This window comes from Lissotriton helveticus, chromosome 2_1 (assembly GCF_964261635.1).
Source record: "Lissotriton helveticus chromosome 2_1, aLisHel1.1, whole genome shotgun sequence".
NCBI classification, from domain to species: Eukaryota; Metazoa; Chordata; class Amphibia; order Caudata; family Salamandridae; genus Lissotriton; species Lissotriton helveticus.
This window is the reverse complement of record NC_136059.1, coordinates 1,504,632,708-1,504,658,786: the sequence shown is the minus strand read 5'-3', so window position 1 is coordinate 1,504,658,786 and position 26,079 is coordinate 1,504,632,708. Positions and strand designations below refer to the sequence as shown.

Below are 26,079 nucleotides of genomic sequence, written 5' to 3'. Positions count from 1 at the left end.
GACGCCAGTGTTGGTGAAACGCTCCAATATTGCTGCACACTTTTCGTATCCCATTCGGTGTCCGAAAAAGAAAGGCCGGCACGCTGGTATCCGTTTACAAAATGTTTAATCACCAAACCCCCCTCACCCCTTACAGACACGTTTCGCCTTCACAGGCTTCGTCAGTGTAACGTTACTGTGCAGTTAAAATCACCATTTTAAAGCCATTGATTCACTACACCCTCCATAAACATAGAAGAGGGACATGTTTTTTACTACATTCTAGTGGCCATTTTGTAGTGTGCAAATAACATTATTTTGCCTGCTATATCATGGTGATCACGTGAAAAGTGCATAGTGCTCATTAAAAACAAGTAACATTATTAAGATAAATAATTACTACTTTACATTCATTCAATTTTCGCAGTATGAGTAGTTAGGTCAACAATTGAGTCTTATTAAACAATTCATTTCTCAAAGTGTCCATTTTTCGTTATTCAGCCCAAAAAAAAAAAAAAAAAAAAAAAAAAAAAAATATATATATATATATATATATATATATGTATACTTCATACTTCACTGAAATAACAAAGGTGAAAATTGCAGTATTGTTAGGTATAAGTATCAGTTAAAGCATACCATTTTAACCTAAAAAAAGACACTGAAACTCACTCACTAAGTTATGCTTATCTAAAGAACCTATAACTTCTGCCCTAAAGTAACTATAAGTTGTGCCCCTGCCATGCACAGTTATGTCATCAATGATGTCATTTCAGGTTTGGCACTGATGTTATCAATGTTCTAGAACAAGTCATGAGTGATTTATGAGAGGTATTTAGCAGTGACTGCTTAGGGTGCAAGTGACAGTTACTTTAGGGGGCAAATTTGCAATGCAATAAAAAAAAGTTTGGGCTGTGGGTACTCCCTATTTGTTTTTTGCTTCTTTTTTCAGGACTGGGGACCAAGTCCCTAAGTCCTAAAGTTACGGCCATCACATCTTTGTTGATGTGGTGGCAGCAATAATATCTTGAAACTGTTGGGTAGACAGCTCCCCTGGGGCCTGATAGATACATACATTTGAACCTTCATTTCTCCAAATCACAAAAAGCAAGCATTCTGGACAAAGATCTACCTTTCTGCCAGATTTGGTGCAATTCCATTCACCAGTTTTGGCTGTATCAGTTTCTAATTTTCCTATGGAAAAGTGTATGTGGAAACGTCTTTTGGGAAATCGCCCCCTTTTTCTCAGCCCCTGCTTAACGCAGCACCCCAAAACATTGAAGAACAGGGCTGGGTTGGAGAAACTTTTTGGGGAAAAGCTGTGAAGATTCTTCAAACGGTGCCAAAGTTATTAGCAAACCCCAAAACATTTTTTATGGAAACATGGTCCTAACTATAACTATCGAGTGACGACCTCCACTGGGTAATATAAATAAGGTGGCACATTTTGTGATAGTATCAATTCATTATTTTGTCATTTTTAGGCATGGTAATACTGTCTGGGAAAAGATTTTTTTAGTACCAACTAATACCCCAGTCATCCTTTGTGAAGGGCTTTGCAGTGTGCAGGAACAAGGGTTGCCATCTTTTTAGTAACTTTTGATCAGTTTGAGGTACATACAAAGGGCCCGATTTAGACTTTGGCAGCGAAGGTACTTCGTCTCAATGACAAACTTTCAATGAATCAACAGGAACTGCCATTACTACGATTTCTGCCAATGCAGGAGATATCCGCTAGGCCAACATGACTGCAGTTCCTGCCAATCACGAGATGTCCGTTGAGTCTGCGAACATCTCTAAATTTGGCAGTACTTTACGCCGTCGCACTGAGAGAGTAAATCCCATGCACCAAAGTCAAAATCAGGCACAATATTTTTTGTTTTTAAAATCTGCAGATTATGCTGCAGGTAATGGATACTTGGCAAGGGCAGCTGCTGCTGAACTGCATAATTCCAATGGCTCTGACAATTCTAAATGAAAATCCACAGACAGAACCATGTCTCCTTCCACAAATAATTCCAACATTCCCAGGATTGAGGAAAGATTTTTGCACTGAATTTGGACTTAACGACCCTGTTTTCCTGTACACCTCCCACTTAATCACTACAAATCTCCCCTTTTTTATCTCTGATAGTCTCTCATAACTTTTCTGCAAGTAAATCACAGACTTTTTATGAACTTCCAAGTTATATTTCTCTTCTTTTCCCCCCGAAGATAGAAAGTAAATTGAGATATACCTCTTTTGCTGGAATGCCTTTTCATCTTTAGACGGAGATTCTTAAAGTTGTAGAATTTCCAGAATAATCTCAGGTATTAACTGCTGGATGAGTTGTCTCTATATAGGGTTTTACTTCTATGACACTTAGGAGATCATTATAAGTCCTTTGTTAGACTGAAGCAGTAATTCTGCATTAGCAAAATATGTATAGGCAAAATCGGATAGCTTCAGTTTTTTGGGAATCTTCAAATCTCAACCTAGCCACTAACAACTATTTTCTTACCAATCAGGATTTACAAATCACATGTAAAAAGTACCTTAGTATTTGTATATAGGCCAGTATTTCGTTTGTGTTTCTATTGCATCCATTTTTGCATCAAATGTTTGTCATTTTTGCCCTTCTGAGACTCTTTCAAAAAACTGACTTTGTGGGCTTACTTGCAGCATTACGGGCACACTTATCCTCCCTATTCATTATTAGGGTGCAATATAAAATGTACTTTCTATGTAAAACTCTAATGCACTATGTAACCTGCTTTCCCTACCATTATCCGGCATGACATAATTAGTGTCCGAGCTGTGGTAAATCCACCTTTCTTAGCTATGGTCCCTTGCATGCTCCATAATGCCTGCCTATATGTTTCATAACATCTAGGTCAGATTAGTTCTAATCCACAGTTCTTAACAATATATAGGTCTAGTTCCAGTGTTGTCAGCTTTCTTAACATGTCTTTGCACTTGGCTCTTGGTGGATCAACCTTCAGACAGTTGTAGCAATACTTTGGAATTTGAGCGAACTGTTGGCCACTTCCAACTTTTCTCAATGGCGTTCACTTCTGGTGTCATACCACATGAGAAGAGGTACATGAGGAACAGAAATGTCAGTCCTTCTTCCAATCTTCTCACCACACACTGCTTGGGGCACAGCTAGAGAGTGAACTAAAACATAATTTATTTAGTGCATAGTTCTGCAGGGATCTGAAACATATTGCATTGCTTGCAGTGATTGTTCGCAGATAAGTCTTGGAACACTTGGAATTTGCTTCTCTAAAATCTAGCAGGTTTGATGAAACACTTATATCAAGATGTTTCTCTTTCATCTGGAAGAGGAAATCTTCACTACAATATATCTTGCTCGGTCATCACCATCTTTTTACTCTAAATTCTGCCCACTTTATAAATTCTTTCAATTCTAGCCAAGGTTATTAAGTTCTCCTCTTAAGTTTCCCAGAACAGACTTCCTGAATTCACTCTACCTCACTATGTCATAAGTGGGCACACTTTTTTAGTGGTTCGTAATATTAACATGCCTTGTAAGCCTTGATATACGTTAATTTGGTCCATATTTTCACATTGGGTAGCAATAAGTGAGTGGTTCACTTGGGATAAATGTGCTATATTAGGAGGTGAACATGTTCATTGACACCGCAGCTAGATAGACCATAGCCATTGCTACACAAGCAATACCAGTCTTCTGCACCGTACCATACTACGCTCTTAACCTTTAATGTACCAACCAGCTTAACCTGAATTTAAAGACTGGGCTTAACATTGCATTTGGCTCTTAATAGCTGATTAACATCATTATTCAACAAACCTATGTTAAAAAATGTGTCTCTTTTTCAAACTTCGACCGATTGAGGCTTACCAATAGAGAACATGCTTGTTAATCATGGAAACTGGATTCAGAAAATCCAAAACTGATTCTTTGTCTACCACATTTATCTCTTCCACTTCTGGCCACTTTGAAGAAAAGCAATTATCACAATAATATACTTATTCAGCCATTCTTTAACCCCTTCGATGCTCATGACGGAACGGTTCCGTCATGAGCATCGGTTGAGCTGTGCTCATGACGGAACCGTTCCGTCATGACCACACCCATTAACATTGGGGCCCAGCACAGGTTGTAAATCTGCGCAGCATGGAAGGTGTTAACCTAAGTGGTACCAGGGAAGTATGTTGCTACTTTCTTCCATAGCCTAAAAGGACACACAGTGAGGCACAACAGGGTTGTAAAGCCTTTTAGGTTTTATTAATACTCTCACAGAAAACGAACATCCCATGTCTCTCTCGATTCATATGCCCATAACTGGCTACTGAAACGTGTATCTCACTCTGTGGTCGCTATGATAAATACTTGCATCTAATATCATGAAAATCTCAGCTAGAGCGAAATCAATTGCTCTTGACTCAGCCAGGAATCCAATCCTACTTATTAACAACCCATAGAAATTATGACAGGATGTTATTGACATGCCTACGTCTTGGCAGTTTCCATAACCTGGTAACTGTCCCTCAGGTAAATGACTGGTCACATGCTCTTTGTTTATGCCCCTGTGATGAATCATCTGCACAGTCCACAATTCACACACTATTTTTCTGTAAGTTTTTTACTTTACTTAGGAAAAGATGGATCCTTCCTTGTTTGAAACTGCAAGGTCTGAGACGATCTCGACCCGCTTTTCTTAAGCTGCAATTCCTGGATGATGAATTTTTAAATGGCCATATTGTAAGATATTTGAAAGGGGTGATAAGAACAAGGAAATCTATGCAAGCCCCATCTTCTGTTTAAGTGACCTTGGTCTCTTATCTAGGTTAAGGCTATACTGAAATCTGTTTTTAGTCCTTGTCTTGCGTAAACTGTAGATAGCTGCTCAACTTTTTATATATTTTCCATAATTTCTAAAGATTAAATTTTATTATATGTCTGTTAAATTGTGGTTACATGAACTAATTATCCTATGCTCATTGCTATGTAATCTGCTTTTATGATTTAACATGTTTACATTGAATAAAGCGTATCTTGACTTGACTACTTGCATACCCTTTATGACTGACCTTTATTATCTTCACCCTAAGTTCAAAGCTGACACCACTATATTTTTCCTTACCACAAACTGCCAACTATTCTCCTAAATACCAAATATCTGCTCTTTCTTTTAAAGAAACATTTTCTTTGGCTTTTCTACTTTAATGTGCTCCATACTTTTTCAAATCTTATTTTTCCTCATACCTTTTAACTAACTTCTCCTTTCAAATGGTCAATTATGCACGGTTCCCTTAATACACCACCACACTCTCAGACATCCTGTACATTCTCTTTGATATTGGCCTCCTTGAGAAATAGTCTGCCATTGAATTTTTCTGCTCCTGGCACACACCTTATTTTATACTAACAAGCATGCAATTAAGTTGATAAAGTTTCAATCCTCACTGGGGCACTTGTTTACAGTGATGACAAAGGCTTGTGGTTGTTTCACAATAGGAATACCCTTCCCCATACAAACTGCCTCAAGTGTTCAATTCCTCATGAGTACTAAAGCTTTCCATTCAATGAAACAGTACCTCCCCTCCACTGATGTCACAGTTTTGGAAGCAAATTCTAATCTTTATCCACTTGCTTTCGGTATCAACATTGCAGCAAGCACTTCAACTTTTCTATCCTTTATTATGAAGGTTTCACTTTTGGATTTAAATCTTGTAACAGGGGAGCTTTGAAAATTTCTCACTTTTTAGTGATATGTCACACACCATTCAAAGCTTACATGTTTCTTCATCAATAACCTCATGAAGTTAATTTTACATGCAATGTTTTGCAGAATTCTGCAAGGAATGGAAATGGCCATGAATTATCCTAAGATTGTAAGTCAGGAGCATCCTCGATCGCCTCTGTTAACTTCTCTTTTGAATTACATCATCCTTCCTGATTTCATGCCCTAAATACTTTAAACTCGGTACAGTGAATTTACATTTAGAATAGATCTTCCTTTTACAAGATCTTCAATATCTGTTCAAGCTCTGATCTTATGTCTTCTTATTTATTTGTCATCTTGAAAATATAATCCTCCTTCAATCCAACCCTGTTTAGCAGTTGATGTGTAAGTCTCTGAAATATTGCAGTTTAGGCAATAGGCCGAATAGCATCCACCTGAATTGGAGTTATCCCACATGTATTGTAAATTTTGTCAAATACATAGATTCAGGATGCAATAGCCCTTGATGGTACCCTGGATATAGATCAATTGAGCTGATAATCCAAAAGGATGAGAGGCAACACACCTCCTAATCAAAATAGTTTACGTATCAATCCAATTTCCGTGTAATGTGCAATTTAGTCCATAATTCTCATTTTTGATGAACAAATTGTGATTTCATTGTTCGTTTTTCTTCTTTTCACACTTGATTATACCCAAAGATGCAGCCAACGCATTTCGCCCCGACACAAGGGCTGTGAACTTAGTCTGCATGCGAAGCCCACTCTCACATGAATAATCGAGTTTGAAATTAAGACTATCTAATATTTGATCTATAGAAGAGTCATTATCATCGTCCAGCGGGAGTACGGTGCACATGTCTTTGGTCTGCTTGTGTTATGCTGGGCCCTACTGTCTGGCCCCTATACTCATTAACCGCAAAATCACATATGAGTTTAACATTTCTGGTAAATTTGAATAAGTCAATGTGTAAGTCTGAGAAGACACCTTAGGACAATGGGCAAATTCCAAGTCCTTTATTGAAGACATTGATTTCAAATGCAGTCAAGATATAGTCTGATAAATTCACAACCAAGTTATCTTTCATAGTATTTAAGGTAACACAAGACAAATCCTGGGTCTCGCCAGGATTTGATAGTTTCAAAATAACAGACATGCAGCCCCGATGAATGACTTCTGCATTTTATGTCTCCAGATGAGGTTACACAATAGCTACCTTAGGTAGAACATTTTTCAAGCCAATCCATGGAGCATCTGGCTCCTTCTCTACCAAAAAAGATGATTTGGAGAAAATTGAAGCAGCACTTGGGCACACAGTTTAAAGGTTAAGCAGTACCAGTTCTACACAGGGCTATCACGAGAGTTTCAGTTGGTTTATGCTTAACATCTGATGCCAAAGTTCTAATAATCCCATTCCAGTGGATGTTTGTGTGCAATTACCGACTATCCCCAGTGGCGAAGAAAGGGTGCCATGGATCCTGATGTAAGCAAGGAAAACGCCCACCCAGTCCTCTTACAAGCTTACTAAATAAAGCTTTAATTCGAGTGTAGGGTACATCTGCCACCCAAGGGCGCTGGTGCCATTTATTGCTATACACCATACACTTTCTGTGAGAAAACACAGCAACACAGTTGATTTCATTTCATCATTGTACTGGGTTTACGCAGAATGGTAATAGAACCACTGCCTGCCAAGGTGCACGCGCACCACAGACACCGCGCTCACCTCACGACAGGATCAGTAGTTTCTGCAGCAGATGTAGAAACACCTTCATGCTTAGCAATAAAAGGCATACCTATTGGCTTTGTCAATGCTTGTTTTGCATTGAAGCCATACCACGATTACTGAGACTAACTTAATAAGATTGACGCTGATTAGACACTTTTAGAAGGTGAGTGGATAAGATTAACCGAGGAATTTTTTACTTGCCTAGGTCAGCCTTGCTGCGTTTAGTAATAGAGCTATAAAGAAACAGCTTTAAAAAGCACTTCACCTATTGAAGCACGTGTGGAGTTGCTATATCGGCTTAGCTTCCATGTTGATCTTTCAAATGGATTTAATGTGCTTCCTGACACGGCCCAACGAATTACTGCAAGGTTACTGGGCCACTTATGGTATGGGATCACCCCATCGCTTGACGATTCTAAGCAGCGCTACTTTTAGCCCCCAGGCAGGCAGGTAGATTACTGAAGCTGGAGGAAGTCCAATCAATGCCGTTGGTTGATTCCACCAGTTAACAAAGAGCCTATCAGAAAAAGGTTAACGTAATATTCTGGTTGATAATTATAACTTAATCCAAAACCGAACTCGGGTGATTAGAATGCGACCATTTTCCTAGAAATGTGGCTATATGTATAGATATAAATGTTATTTAACGTGCGCATTGTTGTATTCGTAAAAGTAGAATAGGAATTGAAACCATGGGTTATGAAAGGGTGGTGGCTATTTATCCGGCTACCAAGAAAATAGTGAATTTTCTCAGCTTTTTACCCGGCCCATGACTAAATAGTAGTGAGTCTAAGCTGTTTGGCCATCTGCCCCTCAAATAGCTGAGAGACTTCACTATTTACCCCGACAGTGGCTAAATTAATTGTAAGGTTTCTGCAATGTCTGGCCGGCAGCCAGGCAAATAGGAAAGTTCGTTATTTACCTGGCAGACATTATGTACTGTTTTGCCAGCAGTCACGGAAATAGCACAGGAAGCTCACTATTCACCCGACCAATGGCTGCATAGCATACATTTTGCACTATTTGTCCAACAGTGGTTCAAATTGTCACAACATTTTAGTCTTTCCCCGACTGCTGGTAAAAAGGAAGACATTATGTACCATTTTGCCTTCGGGCATTCAAATGGCAAATCAACTTTATTATTTACCTGACCACTGACTGAAGGGCAGCCATTAAATACTGTTGGGCATGCAGATGTGCAAAGGGCAAAAAATCATTATTCAGCTGCCGACTGGCCAAATAGCAGGCAGTATGCACAATATGCCAAGCAAAAAGCAGAGAAACTTGACTATTTACTGGAATGCCGACTAAACCAGCGGTCGCCAACCTTTTCTGTAATAAGCTAGGGAGTTACTTGGTGGAGAAGCATGGCCTAGTGCAGATCTCAATAGACACCACCAGGGTGAACTGCATACAAGGAGTGAGCACAAATGTCACCTAGTTTATAATGGAAAAACTGGCTTAAATACAATTTGTACCCGAACAACACTAACTCATAGGTTTAAAGGTCCCAATTGACATCGAAGAAACGTTCTGTTGGAATATTTCCAGATTATTATAAAAGACTTGGCACAGAATCCTGCTCAAGACATAGTGGCTTGTGAGTTCGAGTCTGTAGCTGTCACATACTCCACAAATGCTCCTGTTTCTTCAAGTTTCCCTGAAGCCTTGGCTAATTATGTAGAAGATTAGATCGTTAGCAACTCTAGGTGACGCTGTTTAGTCTTCTACAGCTGTGTACTCGATCTTACTCCCAAAGTCATGGGATGTACCTGGGCCAGATAGGATTGCCTCAAAGCTCCATGTTTTAGGTGACTGATTTTTCTACTCTGAGTTTTCATGCATCAAATCAGTGCTTTCTAGAATTTGTAATTCTGATTCAGTTCAATTAAACAAATCAGACTAAAACATCTGGAGACGAATAATACAATGCAGCACATTTTCCTTGGAGGCTCCAGTGGCGGCCGGCACAAAAAAAATTACCTTGCTGCCGGGTCCCGTGTCTCTGCTCCTGCTCTCCTGCGCTGGACTCCTGTAACAGGAAGCACCCGCACCACACACTTCCCTGAACGATCACAATGCTGTAAAGCAGCGTTGTGATTGGTCTGTGTGCTGTGACAGGGCACTCAATCATGGTCTGGAGGGCTGGGCATGTTCTCCACGCAGGCTGTGATGCAGCCTGCATGGAGAACAGAGATTGTAGATGTAGATTGATACTTGTATAGCGCACTACTCACCCGCAAGGGTCTCAAGGCGCTTGTACGAATACCGCTGTGGAACCCATCCTGGCTTTCCCTGTGAGGTGTCCACTCCTGGGCACACCCAAGGTGGAGGCCAGGCATCCTTAGCGTTTTGGGGGCCGTTGTGGAGATTAAGCAAGCTATTGCCCAGAGTTGCAGAGTGGGACTCCATGATTGGAATAGGCACCGAGGCGAGAATTATCAGGTCCGTGGAATTTTTGAGCCCAAGACCCGCCGAGGCGGGGAATTGAACCCTGGTCCCGGGCTAGACCTCTGCATCAGGGTCTGCCGCTCTAACCATTGAGCCACACTTCTCCAGAGGAGATGCACATGACTGTTTTGGGCTGCCCGAGAGGGCGGGCCAAACAGTCATTGTGCACTTAGGAGGGTTCTGGGTTCTACCACTCCTACCCTGCAGCCCCACCCCTTATGCAAAGCTGCCACAACAGGACGACAAAATAAAATGATAATTACATTAAGTTATTATCATTTTATTAATTCCTTTATTTTCCTACTTCAATGCAGTGGGGCAACGCTCCTCCGCCTTAGAGGAGGAGCTGAGCCAGGCGCTCCTTTCAAAAGGTGTGCCCTGCGCAAACAAGAAGAGTGCACCGTATTACATTAAATGCGCTGCTCCCACGGCAGCCGCAAACTCATGCTGCCCTGGGGGCAATGCATTCAAGTGAAGCAGGGAGCTGCTTAGAAGCAGCAGCTCTGTGTTTCAAGGCGGCAACCTGTCTGCACTTTAAGAGGGGTGAGAAATCGTCTTGCATGCGGCTGCAGTGAGTGACTGCAGCCATAGGGCCGCCTTCAGAGGGCTGCCATCAGTGCACCTCCTGACAGCTTCTTTGACTCTGCTCCTGCATCAGTAATACGGCGTGGCCCCGTGCAAATGAGGGAAAGGCCTATGTGTGCATCAGCGCTATCTTTATTACAGAAGGGGGTGCACAAGTGTCTACGGCCCCTTCTGTAATACTATAGTGCCTGGGGGCACTCAAGGAGGGACCAAATGCTCATTGTGCCCCTGGGCACTTTGTATATTTTGGCCCCAGGTAACAATGATTTGTAAAAGCAAAGACCGGAACTAGAAAACCTGTATATATAGATATCCTTAAAATAGAAACAATTGTACAACAACTGCATGACAATTGCACAATGCCCCTTCTGGAAGTCACCAAAGCAGTATAGACTTCAGTTCAGTCTCTTGACAGAAGGAAGAAAAACTAACAAAAAAATGATCTATGTTTCTGGCCAAATATCAGTCAATGATTTTGCCATAGGCCTTCGTAGCTATGTTTGGTAGGTAACTATTATATATGACTAAGTAAATATGTGGTTGATAATGGCATTCTCACTTGAGTCTATTTCTTTTAAAAAGACTTTTTAAGGACAGTGGATCAAGGATATATCCTTGCAAACTGATTTCCAAATATGTGATCATTACAAGGTACACACACTAGGCCCAGATCTTGCTGGGGAAGGGAACTAGAGGCACGGGCCTAGGGACTCACCAGCCTCCAATACGATATGTATACACAAAAATGGGCTGCCCGTAGTAAGGGTTCCTACCATTTCCTACAGAGTTATCTTGAGATGCATCAACAGTGGGGGCATCTCATAAAAGTTACGGACTGGCCTCACACACCGCCCGGTGTCATGCTTCATCATCAGCTGACCTCGCCCTCTAAAACCTTCGTTTGATAGAGGGCGGGCATACACCTGGAGACAGGGATGCACTTCTAAGGCTAAGTGGTGGCCCGTGAAATAGTGAAAGGTGATCTAAAAACCATTACACTTGGCAATAAACTGTATTTATTCAGGGAGCAAATGCATGGTATTAAAAGAGGTGAACGGTGATCTGGAATGTTACTCTCCCTTCACCGTGTTAAGTTTGGTCAACATGTTTCTGTATTCGGTCTACTCTTGGCTTCGCTCCGTCTTGGAGTCAGCTTCATCTGGGTCTTTCCAATGCTAAAAACATGCTGGGCTTCTCCTTTTGCTCAATCGTTTGTCTAGGGTTTGACTGGCTTACAGGACAATCAGGCAGTACCTGATGGGTCAATGTGTGAGGTGATTTTTTTGCCATTTTTAGACCTGTTTTATGGTATGCTGGAGCAGTTACTACTGTTGATTTCCCTGAAACATTACTTGCAGTAAGCTCAAATCCTTGCAAACACCTATACAAGTTAAAAACTTCCCCAATTTACAAACGTAGGCAAGATTTTATCTTTTTAATTCACTAATGGGGGCCACTTTTATTTTGGTGCCCAGACCTATTATTTGTCCCAATCTGACCCTGCTCTCCTCCTGCAGGGTCAGGCACTCTCCCCATCTCTCTCTCTGAAGATCGGCTGTCAGTTTTCTAGGTGCTAGGCAAACCATCAGCTCCTCTGGCAATAATTGCAGGATACCAGTGATGTTCCCTCATCTCTAAGAGACTGGCTGTCATGCAGTCACCAGCACTGGTCTCACAGCAGCTTTTTCAGTACTTTTCAAAGCTCTCAAAAGTGATTTGGGGTGATTCTCTTTCAAATGTCATTTTCTGCCTGGAGCTCACACACAGCCTTTATGCAAAGTGAAGGCTCTGGCTGCAGGTAGCAATAGTGCTGGCTCTAAGCAGGAATATAGAAAAAAATAGCGTAAAGGCATGTGAGAGCTCTGTACCTGGCTTTTATCAGCCTTCCAAGCAAACACAACAATATGATGGATGGAGTAGTGAAACTTTTCAATCGCTCAACCCCAGTCACAGATCTGGGTTAAATCCATCAATCTTTTGCTCAGAAGCCACCCCAGTTTGGACCCAGCCATATGCAAAGCAGCCATGACCCCGCTCCCCATGGAAACAGCCCACCCGAACTGCTTAGCCAGGTCCCCCCTGACCGGAAACAAGCATCCTAGAACCGGTTTCGGGGTATCACCCCTCATCAGCCAGGCTAGCTTGAATCCAGTGGCACAGTGAGCAAGGGAACCACGTCTGGGCATACCCTTGGCCACTTAGGGAGGACATAGTAAACACAACAAGATGATGGGCAGAGTGCTGAAACATTTCAAACACTCACTTCCAGTCAGAGATCTGGGTTTATTTTATTGTTTTTTTGCTCACCATGGCACCCCAGTTTGGATCTAGCCATACGCAAATCAGTCATCACCCCTCATCAGCCAATCAATGGTGCTGGCTCCAGGCAGGAATATCAAAAACAAGAGCTCAATGGCATGTGAGATCTCTGTATCTGACTGGCATCAGACTTCCTACAACAGCCAAAAGGCACAGACAAACGTGTAGCTCCTGCTTAGAAACATCCTCACCTTTAACAATAAACTACTGGCCTACCCCTCACTCCTACCAACTTCCAAATACCATTGTTCAAAATGAACTAATGAGTACCACTTTGGGACCTAATAGAATTTGTATAGGTGGCCATTCCTCCATCCTCCCTTACTTTATTATCTGGGCCTCCACCGTCCACACAAGAATTCAGCCAATACACTGTATGGGGAAGCTGTATCTACTCTCCATCATGTGCCACACTGAACCAGGGGATATCCAAAATGCATCCTAGTAGTCCAAGTAATCAACTTTAGCCACACACTAGGTTGTACTACTACATACCTGCTACTCATCCACTGCAAATGTACACATTCAACACCAACAAGGATTGGCAGCATAAGGGTCACATGTCACAATAAAGTGGAACTGACTACAGGCCATTTCAGCAGACTGCAATGTTATTTGACACAGAAAAAAATATTTGGACAAAACTAATAATTGCCAAACCACAATACGCTGCCCCCACCACTTCATGTGATGAATCCAGGACATAGACAGTAATCAACTGTTCGTTATGAGGACACATGCTTGATGTGATACTCCAGGTTACAGAACAGGTTGTGGACCTTGTATTTCCAAGGAAAGGCCAATGCCTGTCCACATACACTAGGTTAATGTTGTTGCAAGGCCAATATAATAGTCAGGATACCGGTTTCGCAAACAGTACTGCCCACATGGCTGAGATACACATCCTTAAACTATGCAGTGGGCATTCCAGCCTCAACATTGTTAAAATTCCTTTATTAAACAGTCCAATTTAGTCCCTCTGCAAAGTCTAGCCTGGGCTCCAAGCACCTAGTCAAACTTCCTTTATCCACACCCAATTCGTTCCACAACTCCATCACAACAATTTTTATGCCTTCTTCTAAAAAAGAAGCATCCAAACCCCCTTATTAACAGGCCATCAGAGTCTCTCCGCCAACCGTTCTGACCCCAGTAACACTGTCAGCTGGTTCTTCAATCTCCCCTTCTGAATCTAAGATCATCTTGCCAATGCTATCATGACCTCTACCTCGGTATGATGGCCCTCAAACCTCAAATCATCTATAGGCATTCTCTCACCACCTCCCTCCTGTTACGGCAGCCAGGTCTTACACAACCTCAATGTGCCACCTCCATATTACCTCTGGTAGTTATATAATCCCTCAAGCCATACTGGATGGCCTCTCTCAGAATCCCCACCACTGTCCTTCAGACCATTACCCTGTTTGGCTTACCGCCTCTCACATTGCCGCTAAGTGACAAGGATCTCCTGTGATGACCATCCGTGCCAATCCCACCTCTCTCTTGTGGTTCTCACAGCAACACTATCAACACTTGGCACCCACACCATCTCTCTGACCACTACCAACAGCTCTTAAAGATTGTAGGTCAATGCCACTGGTTCTTGTAACCCCCTTGCTAGTCCATAGCCATAAAGCCAATGCCATTGGCTCTCAGAATCCCCTTGTCAGTTCACAGTGTCTCTCAGAATCCTCCCAACGCACCTTTTGCCAGTTTTAAGATTCCATCCGACCTATAGAGGTCTATCAATTAATTTATTTAGCCTTTTACTGGCCCTCGGAGATGATCAGGTCTTTCTACAAGACCTCAGTTGGATTCGCCCAGCCTCACCCCTAAGAGGCTACGTGCTACTCTTTGTGTCTGCTGAACACGCTACTGTTGATATAAGCGACCATCTAGGTATCTCTGCCAGCACAACAATATTTCAGATGGCCCTGATGTAGTGGGAGTCATAAGTAGACGCTGTAGACGTGGCCAGGTAGAAGTAGAAGTAGTTTATTAAGTTCTTCGATGTAAATACAATAAGCCCCACCAGGAGCAGCCTCCTAGCTGCTCAGCCCATCCTCAACTGAATGAATGATTACGTATTTATATCGCGCATGGCTACCCGGGGGCATCCCAGCGCTTTAGACCAACGTTCATTCTCAGAGTCTAGATAAACAGGAGGGTTTTCAGCGTCTTCCTAAATTTGAGATGATTGCCTTCCAATCTAATGTGGTGAGGAAGATTATTCCAGAGTTTTGAGGCCTGTAAAGAGAAGCGTCGGCCGCCCATACGCACTCTCTTTATACTAGGGACTGTCAGAAGGTTCTTGTTGCTAGATCTTAATTCCCGACCGGGGGAATACGGGCAGAATAATGATTGCATCAGTGCAGGTCCTAGTTTATTGACTGCTTTGTGGACCGTAATCAGGGCTTTAAATTCGATCCTCTGTTGCACTGGCAGCCAGTGAAGCTGACGGAGGGCAGACTTGGCAGAAGTTCTCCGTGGGACATTCAACAACATACGTGCCTCACAATTCTGCACGGTCTGCAGAATCTTAATAGTCCCTTGAGGGGTGCCTAAATAGAGTGCATTAGAATAGTCTAGGCGTGATAATATCAGTGCCTGTACTAAAATCCTTCTAGCTTCGAAGGGGAGAAGGATGATGATTTTCCTCAGGAGCCTCATGAGTGCATAGCATGTAGCAGCTACCTTCCGGGCCTGTACTGAAAAGGTAAGGGCTGGGTCCATCCACACCCCAAGGCTCTTAATTTGTGTTTTGGGCTTGGGTGGTTGGCCGAGACTATCTGGCCACCATTCCTCTACCGTAGTGGGTGCCTTGTGTCCCAGCATCATCACCTCTGTTTTTGCCCCGTTAAGCTTTAGGAAGGATTCATCCATCCATTCCCGAACCTTATTGAGACAGGTAGAGAGATTTTCAAAAGGGCATCATTAGTGGATAGGGAGATAATGAGTTGTGTGTCGTCTGCGTACGTTACAAGTTGTACTCCCCAGGGGAGCACCACCTCAGACAAAGGCCTCATGTAAATGTTAAATAAGGTAGGGCTGAGGGATGAGCCCTGGGGGACACCGCAGTGAAGACACATTTGGGAGGAGGAAGCCTCGTTTTCGAAGACCACAAAGGTCCTGTCAGACAGGAAGGAATGCAGCCACTGTAGCGCGCGGCCAGAGACACCAACTTCCTCCAGCCTGTGTAGCAAGATAGAGTGGTTCACGGTGTCGAAGGCCGCGCTCAGATCTAATAGTAATATGGCCGCATGGTTTCCATTGTCTACGATTTTCCTTGCTTCCTCAACCACTGTAATAAGGGCTGTTTCAGTGCCCTGATTTCTCCTAAAACCTGTCTGTGTGACGTGAAAGGAGTTGTTATCCTCCAAAAAAACAGCGAGTAAAGAGTTGACGTGTTTCTCCGTGAGTTTGCTGATGGTGGGCAAAAGGGAGATGGGGCGATAATTTGCCCTGTCTTCCGGGTTGAGGTTGGGTTTCTTCAACAAGGCCTTGACTCTAGCCTGTTTCCAAGAAGAAGGAACCAGGCCTGAAGCCAGAGAGGCATTAATCACCTCCTGAATAACAGGGGCAACAGTGTCTGATACCAGGTTTAGTATAGTAGGGGGTGCAGGATCAGCCGGAGAACCTGACTTTAGATTGCTTAAGAGAAGCTGAGTAGTGGGGAGGTCTACCGGATCAAATTCCACAAGTTGGGGCGAAGCCATATGAAAAGAAGAAGGAGGTTCGATAGGAGTGTTTTGAAAGGAGGAGTATATATTGGCCACCTTGGTAAAAAAGAATTTGGCAAGTTCCTCACACCGCACCTGTGCTAATCCGGGGTCGTCAATAGGGGGAGGAGGAGTGACCAAGGATTTAAAATTTTTAAAAATTTCTCTTAGGAAATTAGCGGCCGTTCTGATTTTTTCCTGAAAATAAGTCGATTGAGTGGATTTTATCTCCTGTTTGTACTTCTTTAAAGCAAGTTTATAGCCGGCTTTATCAGTTTTAGAATAATGTTTCCTCCACTGTCTCTCCTGTTGTTTACATGCTAGTTTCAATGTTTTCAATTCCGGCGTGTACCAGGCTTTCTTATTCTCACCACTTCTATGAGATAATTCAATCTTTGGGAGTGTGAGGTCCAAAGAGGCCTCTACCCACTTGTTGAAAGACGTGTCAGCTTCCAAGGGATCATTGGTAGTTTTTGGTAGAGTGTTTTTAAGATTGATAATCCAGGCTTCTTTTGGAAGTCTGGACCAGAGTCGGCAGACTTTTTTCGTGAGCATAGCATGTTCAGCCTGCTTCTGAGAGGGCATAGCGAAGAGCAGTAGTAAATGATCAGACCAGGGCACCCTGATGGCATTGTCATAGCTAAGGGTATTTGCATTGGTGTAACAATGGTCCAAGATATGTCCTGCAATGTGTGTCGAGTCTGTAACTAACTGCTTCAGATGGAGGACCTCCAGACCAGCAATCAAATTGATGCAGGCTGGCGAGTCAGGCTCATCTACATGGATGTTAAAGTCACCCAGGATGGAGAAGTTCGGGGTGGTACTAGAGTAGTTTATTGCAGTACTCGAAAGATCTTCGCAGAATTGAGCATAAGGGCCTGGGGGTCTATAAAGCAGAAGTCCAGAGAAAGTGCAGGTAGGAGAAAAGGAGATGGCAAACCTAATACTTTCGGCTCCAGAGATTAAGAATGTTTCTGTTCGGCATCCTAAGGTTTTTCTAAAAATAATGGCGATCCCTCCCCCCCGACCGTCCGGGCGGTCTTGTCTAAATATAGCATAATTGGAGGGGAGAGCGCGGACAATGTCTGACTGGGAGCTGTCACTTGTCCAAGTTTCCGTGAGGAAGAGCACGTCTAGGTCTCGTTCCTCAAGGAGCAGAGCAAGCTCAGTCGTGTGTTTTGGTAGAGATCGACAGTTAAGTAACGCCAATCAGTACCTATCGACTGCCTCCCCTACACGACTTGGTTTATCAGGGAAGAGTTTGTAACTGCAGCCAATACAGGCTTTAGGGGTGCATGTATGAGCACCCAATGTGATACAGTTAGAGGTTACGCCCTTATTTAGATTAAGCAGGTCATCCCGGCTGTACCTAGTCACGGGACCGACCTGTAATACGGAGGTTAGATCCATGGCCCCTGGTCCCGGTCTGGCCCGGACGGGCACAGACGGGCTTTCCTTAGGCGCTCCTTTGGCGCGATGTTGGCGCGTCCGCTGCGCGGAGGCATGATCGTATGTTTAAGTACTAGCGCCGAGTGCCTAGCCCTGAGCAGCTAGACAGCACCCAACCTGGGAGAAACCTCCCTAAGATGGCCGCGTTCCTTCCACTTCGCCTCCCAAGATCGAGGCCGGACTGAGCCCTAAATCGGCACAGTCACGCGAGTGAGGAATGTGTAATTAAAAATGCCACGAAGGCCAAAGGAATAGATTAACACAAATTTTAACAGTGTTTTAAAAACGATGCTGTAATGCAGTTTAATTTGAACACAGGAAATGTGTGTCTCCCGGCTTCCGCCTCAGGAGAATAAACGGGTCTCGCGAGCAGCTGTGTTTCCCTGCTTAAGTACTAGCGCCGAGTGCCTTGCCCTGAGCAGCTAGACTGCACCCAACCTGGGAGATACCTCCCTAAGATGGCCGCGTTCCTTCCACTTTGCCTCCCAAGATCGAGGCCGGACTGAGCCCTAAATCGGCACAGTCACGCGAGTGAGGAATGTGTAATTAAAAATGCCACGAAGGCCAAAGGAATAGATTAACACAAATTTTAACAGTGTTTTTAAAACGATGCTGTAATGCAGTTTAATTCGAACAGAGGAAATGTGTGTCTCCCGGCTTCCGCCTCAGGAGAATAAACGGGTGCTTGACAACACTCAAGCACCCAAGCATTCCACTCACACTAACATTCTAACCGGAACACTCACACTGACTGTGCAGCAAGATGCAGAGGAGTGAAGGAACATATATACAACCTGAGGATACTACACCTGACCATCAGGAACTTATTTTTGTCAGCACTCAGAGCTTTTTAATGAATGAATGAATATTGCAAATGTAAGGCGCAACTGTCACTCTGCAAAGAGCATCCTTGTGCTAAGCGGAAAAAAGACAGAATTCAGAACAGCAGGAGTGGAAGAGACACATAGGCTCACCAAATAAGTGTGCAGCATAATGAATCAGAGGCCATGAAGATCCAAGTTTTCAGATGTTTCCTGAAGAGAGATTCAGAGTCAAGGAATCTTAGATGTCTGGGGAGTTGATTCCAGACCCTGGTCCCCAGGACAGCAAAGGATTTGCCACCTTTGGTCTTACACCTTGAGGTAGGAGTTTTGAAAAGATTGACGGATGAGGATCTCAGAGTCCGAACTGTGGTGTAATAGGTGAATCTGTAAACTAGATATTTTGGGCCTAACGCTCTATAAGCTCTAAAAGTGAGCAAGAGTATTTTAAACAAAACCCTTTTATGTATTGGCAAACGATGAAAGGCTTTAACCTCTTCGCCGCGGGGCTAATTCCCAGCGGTGTGGGGGGAAGGGGTCGGCATGCGGCGCCGCGGTTCTCATGACGAGCTGAACTTGTTATGACTCTGCCCACTCCCGTGGAACGTCTTTACAGGAGGGGAATCAGCCCCGTGTTGGCCTTCCGCTGCAGTTATGGCGAGCTCAGCTTGTCATGAGCACAGCTCCACTGTGCCTCATGACGAGCTGAGCTTGTCATAAGTGCCAAAGGAGTTAAAAGCAGCTAAGGCCAAGGAAAGCAGTGACAATTTAAGCACAAGCCTGGCAGCTGCGTGTTGTACTACCTGCAGCTTCTGCAAAATCACTTTGGTTGCGCCTGCATATAGACTGTTACAATAGTCCAATTTGGGTGCAATTAATGCAAAAGGTCATTGTTTTTCTTGCTGCAAAAGGAAGCTAGTAAAAAACAATGTCAGTGATTTTATTAGATTTTTTACAACTCAACTGTGTTAGGTGAGGGAGGTGCAGAGTCCTGCCACCATAGCACCTGATCTGTGGAGTTGGTCTTCCTTAAAAGCATGATCTTCGTCTTATCAGTATTGCATTTAAGGTGGTTGGTTTGCTTCTACAGGATAACCTCTGTTAAGCAATGTTTGAAATTGGCTCAGAGCCAGTGGATGCTTTATCCAAGGCCAGAATAAGCTGTGTGTTGTCAGCATATGATGCTGTTTCAACTCAATTATATACCAGTGCGCAGAACACATCTCCCATTGTTACATTTTAGTTTCACCTTTTCTGGCATGCTGAGGTCTCAGCTGACTCTCTGAAACTATCTTTTTAGACCATCCTTTTTGGTCCCCAGTGCTACTGGGCTAGCCCGTGATCCCCTTTGCGGATCTTGACATTCAGACCTCCCTCCAACCTAGTGTCATCCTTAACACAGCAATGCCGGCCCTCAAGTAATTCTTTTTGCCAGCTTTCACTTTCCACTGCTCATCACACCCGCCTTGCTGTCCTTGAAGATTATGTTCACCCCTTTGCTAGACCTCACAGGCTATTGAACCCATCTATTACCCTTTGGTGATCATAGAAACTAATATTATGGTTCTCACAACCTCACCATTGTCTTCAGGATGCCTTGTTTGGCTTTCTGATGTTTTTTATTGGTCTTAGTAGCCTATCTGCAACCTTCATCTTTCTGTGCATTTCAGACATGAGCCTCATTTGTATTACCAGATTTGTGCTCCATGCTTTGGCGCATTAAAGCTATACCAAAACACTTTGAGAAATGCTTGTTTTTTAGTCACTTTGAATCGTAATCTTCACTCACAGTTGCAACCCACAAGATCCCCCATCCACCTTCTGCTTCCATTGCTAATAGAATGAGGGCACAGTGGTCCCTTCCTTTGCATACTTTTCCCTTAACGCCCCTAAGGGAAGAGATCAGGAATTACATCTACAGTCTGGTGCCAGGAATCCTGCTCTACAGAGAGGAGAAGCTATACTGTCCTTCCTCCAATCTGCCACCACAGTTAGTAGCACACACAGTGAACAAGCAGCAGAAGAGTGGAGGCCATGAAGCACCCTCTTCCCTTAGTTGCTGCAAAGAGAAGAAAGACAGAGTGGGCTGTCCATTGCTGCAGCATTATACAGCGAAAATTAGATTGAAGACTGACAACAAGAGCTTGATAAGGCATGCCATATCAGCATTTTAAAACTAGTAGCTGCAATACACCTCGCAGAAACATATTTAGGTTGGAAAGTAAAACTGGACTGTACTCTGTTGCTTTTGAAATCAATGTTTGTTTTCTTTCCTTCATAAATAGATCCAGTTCCTGCTGCTGGAGGTGGGCCTGGAGCTGTAGGCGTATCTGGAGCTGGTACAGGTAATATATGAAGTTCAGAATTGTGCACACACACTTACCTCACCTAGGGTGGAGGGAACTTTTGATGCAAGAGAGGTCTTGTGCCTTGTACACCCAAGGAAAAGAGGTGAAGAACCCGAAATATAGTTGAAGCTAAGCATCCTCATGTTGAAGAACGTGGTTGCTAGTTTGCCACATTTGTGAAGCTCTAAATTTAAATGCTGCTTCCAAATTTCAAGTTTCTCACTTTTGTGGATTGGAAGGAAGGTCTATTACGACTGACCAGTAGCTGCATCGGTGTCCCTACTTGTAGGGGACTGTAAAGGACTCTTGGTGCAGCCAATCCTGATGAAGTGTTTTCCCTCAAAGAACCCTGCCGGTGAAAGTACAGCTACCTCTGTTTCATTCCCATTGCTTCAGCCTCACTTTAGTACTTTTTTCAATATTGTCCCACTTTGTGGGAAGCAACCTCCCACAGACATGCCATGGTAAAAGTGTGCAACACTTCTCTGAGTATCACTGAAAGTTTACTGAAACAGAAACTCAGTGTCAGTTTACAGACACACGGCAGGAGTTGCGTTGATTCTTCGCAGCAATGTGTTGACTTTTTACCCCCAAAGCGATGCTGCGTCAGGAAAAACATGTACTTTTGGGCTTCTTTGCAGCAACAGCCACCTCAAAGGGCCCAGAACTGTAATTGGTATCACTTGGTGAGTCAGAACACCCAGCACACGAGTTCAGGGGCTGCAGATGAAGATGAAGTTTTTGATGGCCCTGAGACTTCTTAAGAGGAGAGGAGGCAAGCACACACAAGCCCTTGGAGAACCTTGGCAAATAGGATACAGAAAGCAAAGTCCAGTCATTTCACTGCCCAAGACAGAAACAGTAGGCCAGCACAACACAACAATAAGCAAATTGGCAGTTCCCCTCTGACATCTTCTCTAGATTTTCTTCTTGGCAGAATCTCCTCTTACTACAGAAGTGTTCTGAAGTTATGATGTCACATCTCCAGTACTTATACAGTTTCTGCCTTTGAAGTAGGCAAACTTCAAAGTTAAGTCTTTGTAGTGCACACGACCCTGCCTTTCCCTGTTCTGGCTCCATACACACTACAGGGGGTGGAGACAGCTTTGTGTGAGGACAGGCACAGCCTTGTTTAGGTGTCAGGGACAACTACTCCCACCATTCTAGCCCAGGAAGACCCATCAGCCTGGTGATGGGCCATCAGGATATGCAGGGCACACCTCAGCTCCTGTCTCCATACACACTACAGGGGGGTGGAGACATCTTTGTGTGAGGACAAGCACAACCTTGTTTAGGTGTCAGTGACAATTCCTCCCACCATTCTAGCTCAGGAAGACCCATCAGCCTGGTGATGGGCCAACAGGATATGCAGGACACACCTCAGCTCCCTTTGTGTGATGGTCTGGAGTGAATGCACAAACAGCCCAATTGTCACCTTCCCTCAGACATGGATTACACAGTCAGGCAGAGGGACAGAATGGTAAAACAAGAAAATACCCACCTTCTAAAAGGGGCATTTTGAAACACACAGTTTAAAAACCAACTTCACTAAAAGATGTATTTTTAAATTGTGAGTAAAGGGACCCCAAATTCCAAATCACTATCTCTTCCCAATTGAAAGTTACAATTGTAAGAGGTTACAAGGCAGCTCAAATGTTAACCTATGTGAGATATAGTCCTTTCAATAGTGAAAAATAATGAAATTAGCAGTATTTCACTATCAGGTCATGTAAAACACACCAGTTCATGTCCTACCTTTTAATTATACTGCACCCTGCCCATGGGGCTACCACAGGCCTACCTTGGAGGTGCCTTAAATGTAGTAAAAGGGACGTTTGGGCTTGGCAATTGGTTTCACTTACTAGGTTGCCATGGAAGTTTAAAGTTGCCCGCACTGACACTGTAGTGGTAGGTTTGACACATGGTTCCAGGGCTACCCGTGTGGGTGGCATAATCCGTGCTGCAGGCCCGCTAGCAGCGTTTGATTTACATGTCCTGGGCACACCTGGTGCACTTTACTAGTGACTTACTAGTAAATCAAATATGCCAATCATGTATAAACCAATCACCAATACAATTTTACACAGATAACATATGCACTTTAGCCCTGCCGTGCAGTAGTAAAGTGCAGAGAGTCCTAGAGCCAACAAACACAGGTCACAAAAATAGGAGGAAGGAGGCAAAAGGTTTAGGGATAACCCAGAAAGGGTTGGGGCTGATAAGACAATCATAAAGAGTAGGGCTGGGAGTCTGGGATTACCCTTTGCCGTACAAATCACTGTAGCTGAATTTCAAGTGTAAACTCTGGTTACTCTCTTGAATTAGGGTATGGACAGTCAGCTTTGAAGTCGTGCCTGCTGTGACAGACATCTTTTATGAAGGAAGATGAAAAGGAGAAGTGCCCACTTCAAAACAAGCAGAACCCCAACATAAAACCAACAAGATCCCTAAATTACATTTGGTGTCTGGAAGTGGACTACAAGATGAGGAGGTTGAGTCTCCAATAATTTGTCATCTGCCACCCTGCCATAGGATATGTGTTAGAAGGTGACACTCTGCAGGACTTCTGCCCGTGATCAGGACTGGGGACCTGCTCGTCTCCCTACTTGGTGAGGGGACATCAACTAGGGGAACTAAGACCACCTACCCTGGGCCCTGAAGCACCAGCATCTAGCTGCATGCCAAGACCAGTGTGCCTTGTGAGGAAGAGGAGAGGATTGGAAGGATAAAGGTCTAGTGGGGAGCCCTACTGGGAGGACTCCCAAGCGAGGTGTGAGGATTCTGTTGAGCAGTGATCGGGCCATTGCCTTGTGCAGGATAGTTTTCAGCAACCCTCATATGCCAGGTAAGGGCCGCCATAGACTGAGCCATGTGTTGAGTGCCGTGTGGGTCTTGCTATATCCAAATCGCTGTGCTGAGGTGACTCTGTATGCCAGACTGGGCCACTGGTAAAGTATTTCCAGGAGTGCCAAGACTGTGACTGTCTGAGCCAATGTGCTGCAGCCTGTGCCCTTCGGCCACTACCTGAAGGAGAGACAGAGGCTGTGCATTGCTGGTTGGACCCACATTGTGAGGGATCTGCCCCAGCTAACCACAGAGGACCGCCAGAGACTCTGTGGATGACGTTGCATCATTGTGACTCCACTTAGGAGCTCAAAAGAGAATTTCCCTACCCCCGTTGAACAAAGTCAACTTACTGCTTCTTCGTGAGCAGAATACAGCTCTGAAATCTAAGAGACCTCCTCCGCTCCAGAAAGAGAGCCTGAACCACTGGTGGTGCCGCTACCAGCCCAACCTCTCCAAACTTAGCAGGGCATCCCAGTCCACGTTTGAGGGTACCTGTTGCATCGTGGAACTCTTCTGTGTGTGAGAGCAGATAAGTCGAGAACAGAACCAGTTGGGAATTGGGAAAACTCTCTGCAAATGGTGCTGCAGCACTATTGACACTTTTGACTAAGTTCCTAAAAGGTCAGAAGGGAGAACTCTTGGGTATGGCGGTTTGCATTCCCTGAAGCAGCCACCAGTGAATAGGGAATAACTCTGAGCATGTTACAAAACAAAATATGGGATAGGGTATTGCCTGACAACTACTACAGCCCTGAACCTCCAAGAGATTGTGTTGTTGTATTTGAATGTTGCATTTCATTGCCTGTGTAGCGTTGGAAATAAAATGCTACTTTTTCTTATAAAAGTCAGTATTTGGCAGGACATTGATTTGTTGTTTGCACTGTTTGCACTTTGAGTTATGAGACATGTTTATTGGCCAGTATATACATCCCCCGCCCAAGGAGCCTCAACTGCTCAACCACAGCTACCACTGAGAGTCAAGTGCAGACGGGGTACTTGGCCCAGTTGAGCGGGAGCCCTAGAAGCTCAGACCCTGGGTCATCAGGAGTAATAGGCCTCAACCGCCACAGTTGGGTCCAGTAACCCCTGTGTTTTTTGTGGCCCTCTGAAAGGGGTTATGGCACTATGTAAACAAGTTCCTTTTCATTTAATTTAGATCTGTCAGTTTTCAATATTTACCATAAAATTGCTAAACTTTCTTGGAATCATAAGAACCTGGAATCGCCTTGGAGATCTTTGTTGGACAGTAGAGAAAAGCCAACCAATTCAAGTGTGCACGGTCTCTCTTTATCACCTGCAGTGCCTCTTACCTTGCAGCATTGTCCTGCTCAAATCAGGAATCACACCCATTTTTGTACCTCAGAATTAAGGATTTCTCTGCCTTGCAGTGGCTCATGTGGCCACTTTCCTTTAAATCGGACTACTCAATACCACAACACTTGTTCCCGATCCCACAATGTCAGATGTGTTCCTTCCTGATCCTCATGTAGGTAGTCTCTCTGCTTTTGTGATAAATATCTCAGGTTCTATTGATGCTTGAAATGTGGCTCCTCAGAAAAGAAAACAGTAGGGCCATCATATCCTCCCCCTCAGGAAGTGGAGGTAATCCTAACCATCTAATATGAGCTCTCATTCTCTTCTCAATGCGTTCTATTTCGATTCTCAACAGGATTGTAAAAGCATTGCCAAGGAAGGACTCACTCTGGCATTTCTCTTCTTTGCATACTTATTTCTGGTTCTCAAGAGTAGCAATGTTTTATTCCAGAAAGCCATTTGCAGAAGTTCGCAAGAAATGACTTCATCTTGACCATTCTTTGGTCCACACTAGAAACCGAAGTACTGACTTTTCAAAGTGTCAATAACTATGGTTTCACCCTGGGTCAGTTAAGCCTTCCTGGGGTCCCCATTTCTCCTCTTGTTTCACTCAGGTCTGTTGTGAAGGAAGGCGGCTGCCAGAAGTTGTCTTGTGTTGTCTTAAGGTTCTTTGACCTCTGCTCCTTAAGTGACATGTTTCCTCTGTGGTTGATGGGCCGAAACCTCAATGAAAACTTGTTCACAGCCCATTGCATTTTCAGTTAAACGCCGCACTAACCCTTTTGGAGGTGCCTGTGTATTCATAT

General features: G+C 43.9%; 1 protein-coding gene across 1 annotated transcript in view; it reads left to right on the top strand.

The window, feature by feature from the left end:
* Nucleotides 1-26,079, top strand: part of PPEF2 (protein phosphatase with EF-hand domain 2) — a 279,426-nt gene that overhangs the window by 44,655 nt on the left and 208,692 nt on the right. Inside the window, exon 3 of the mRNA XM_078677865.1 lies at nucleotides 21,050-21,109. Within this exon, the coding sequence (XP_078533991.1) occupies nucleotides 21,050-21,109 (60 nt within the window). The remainder of the gene's footprint in view (nucleotides 1-21,049; nucleotides 21,110-26,079) is intronic.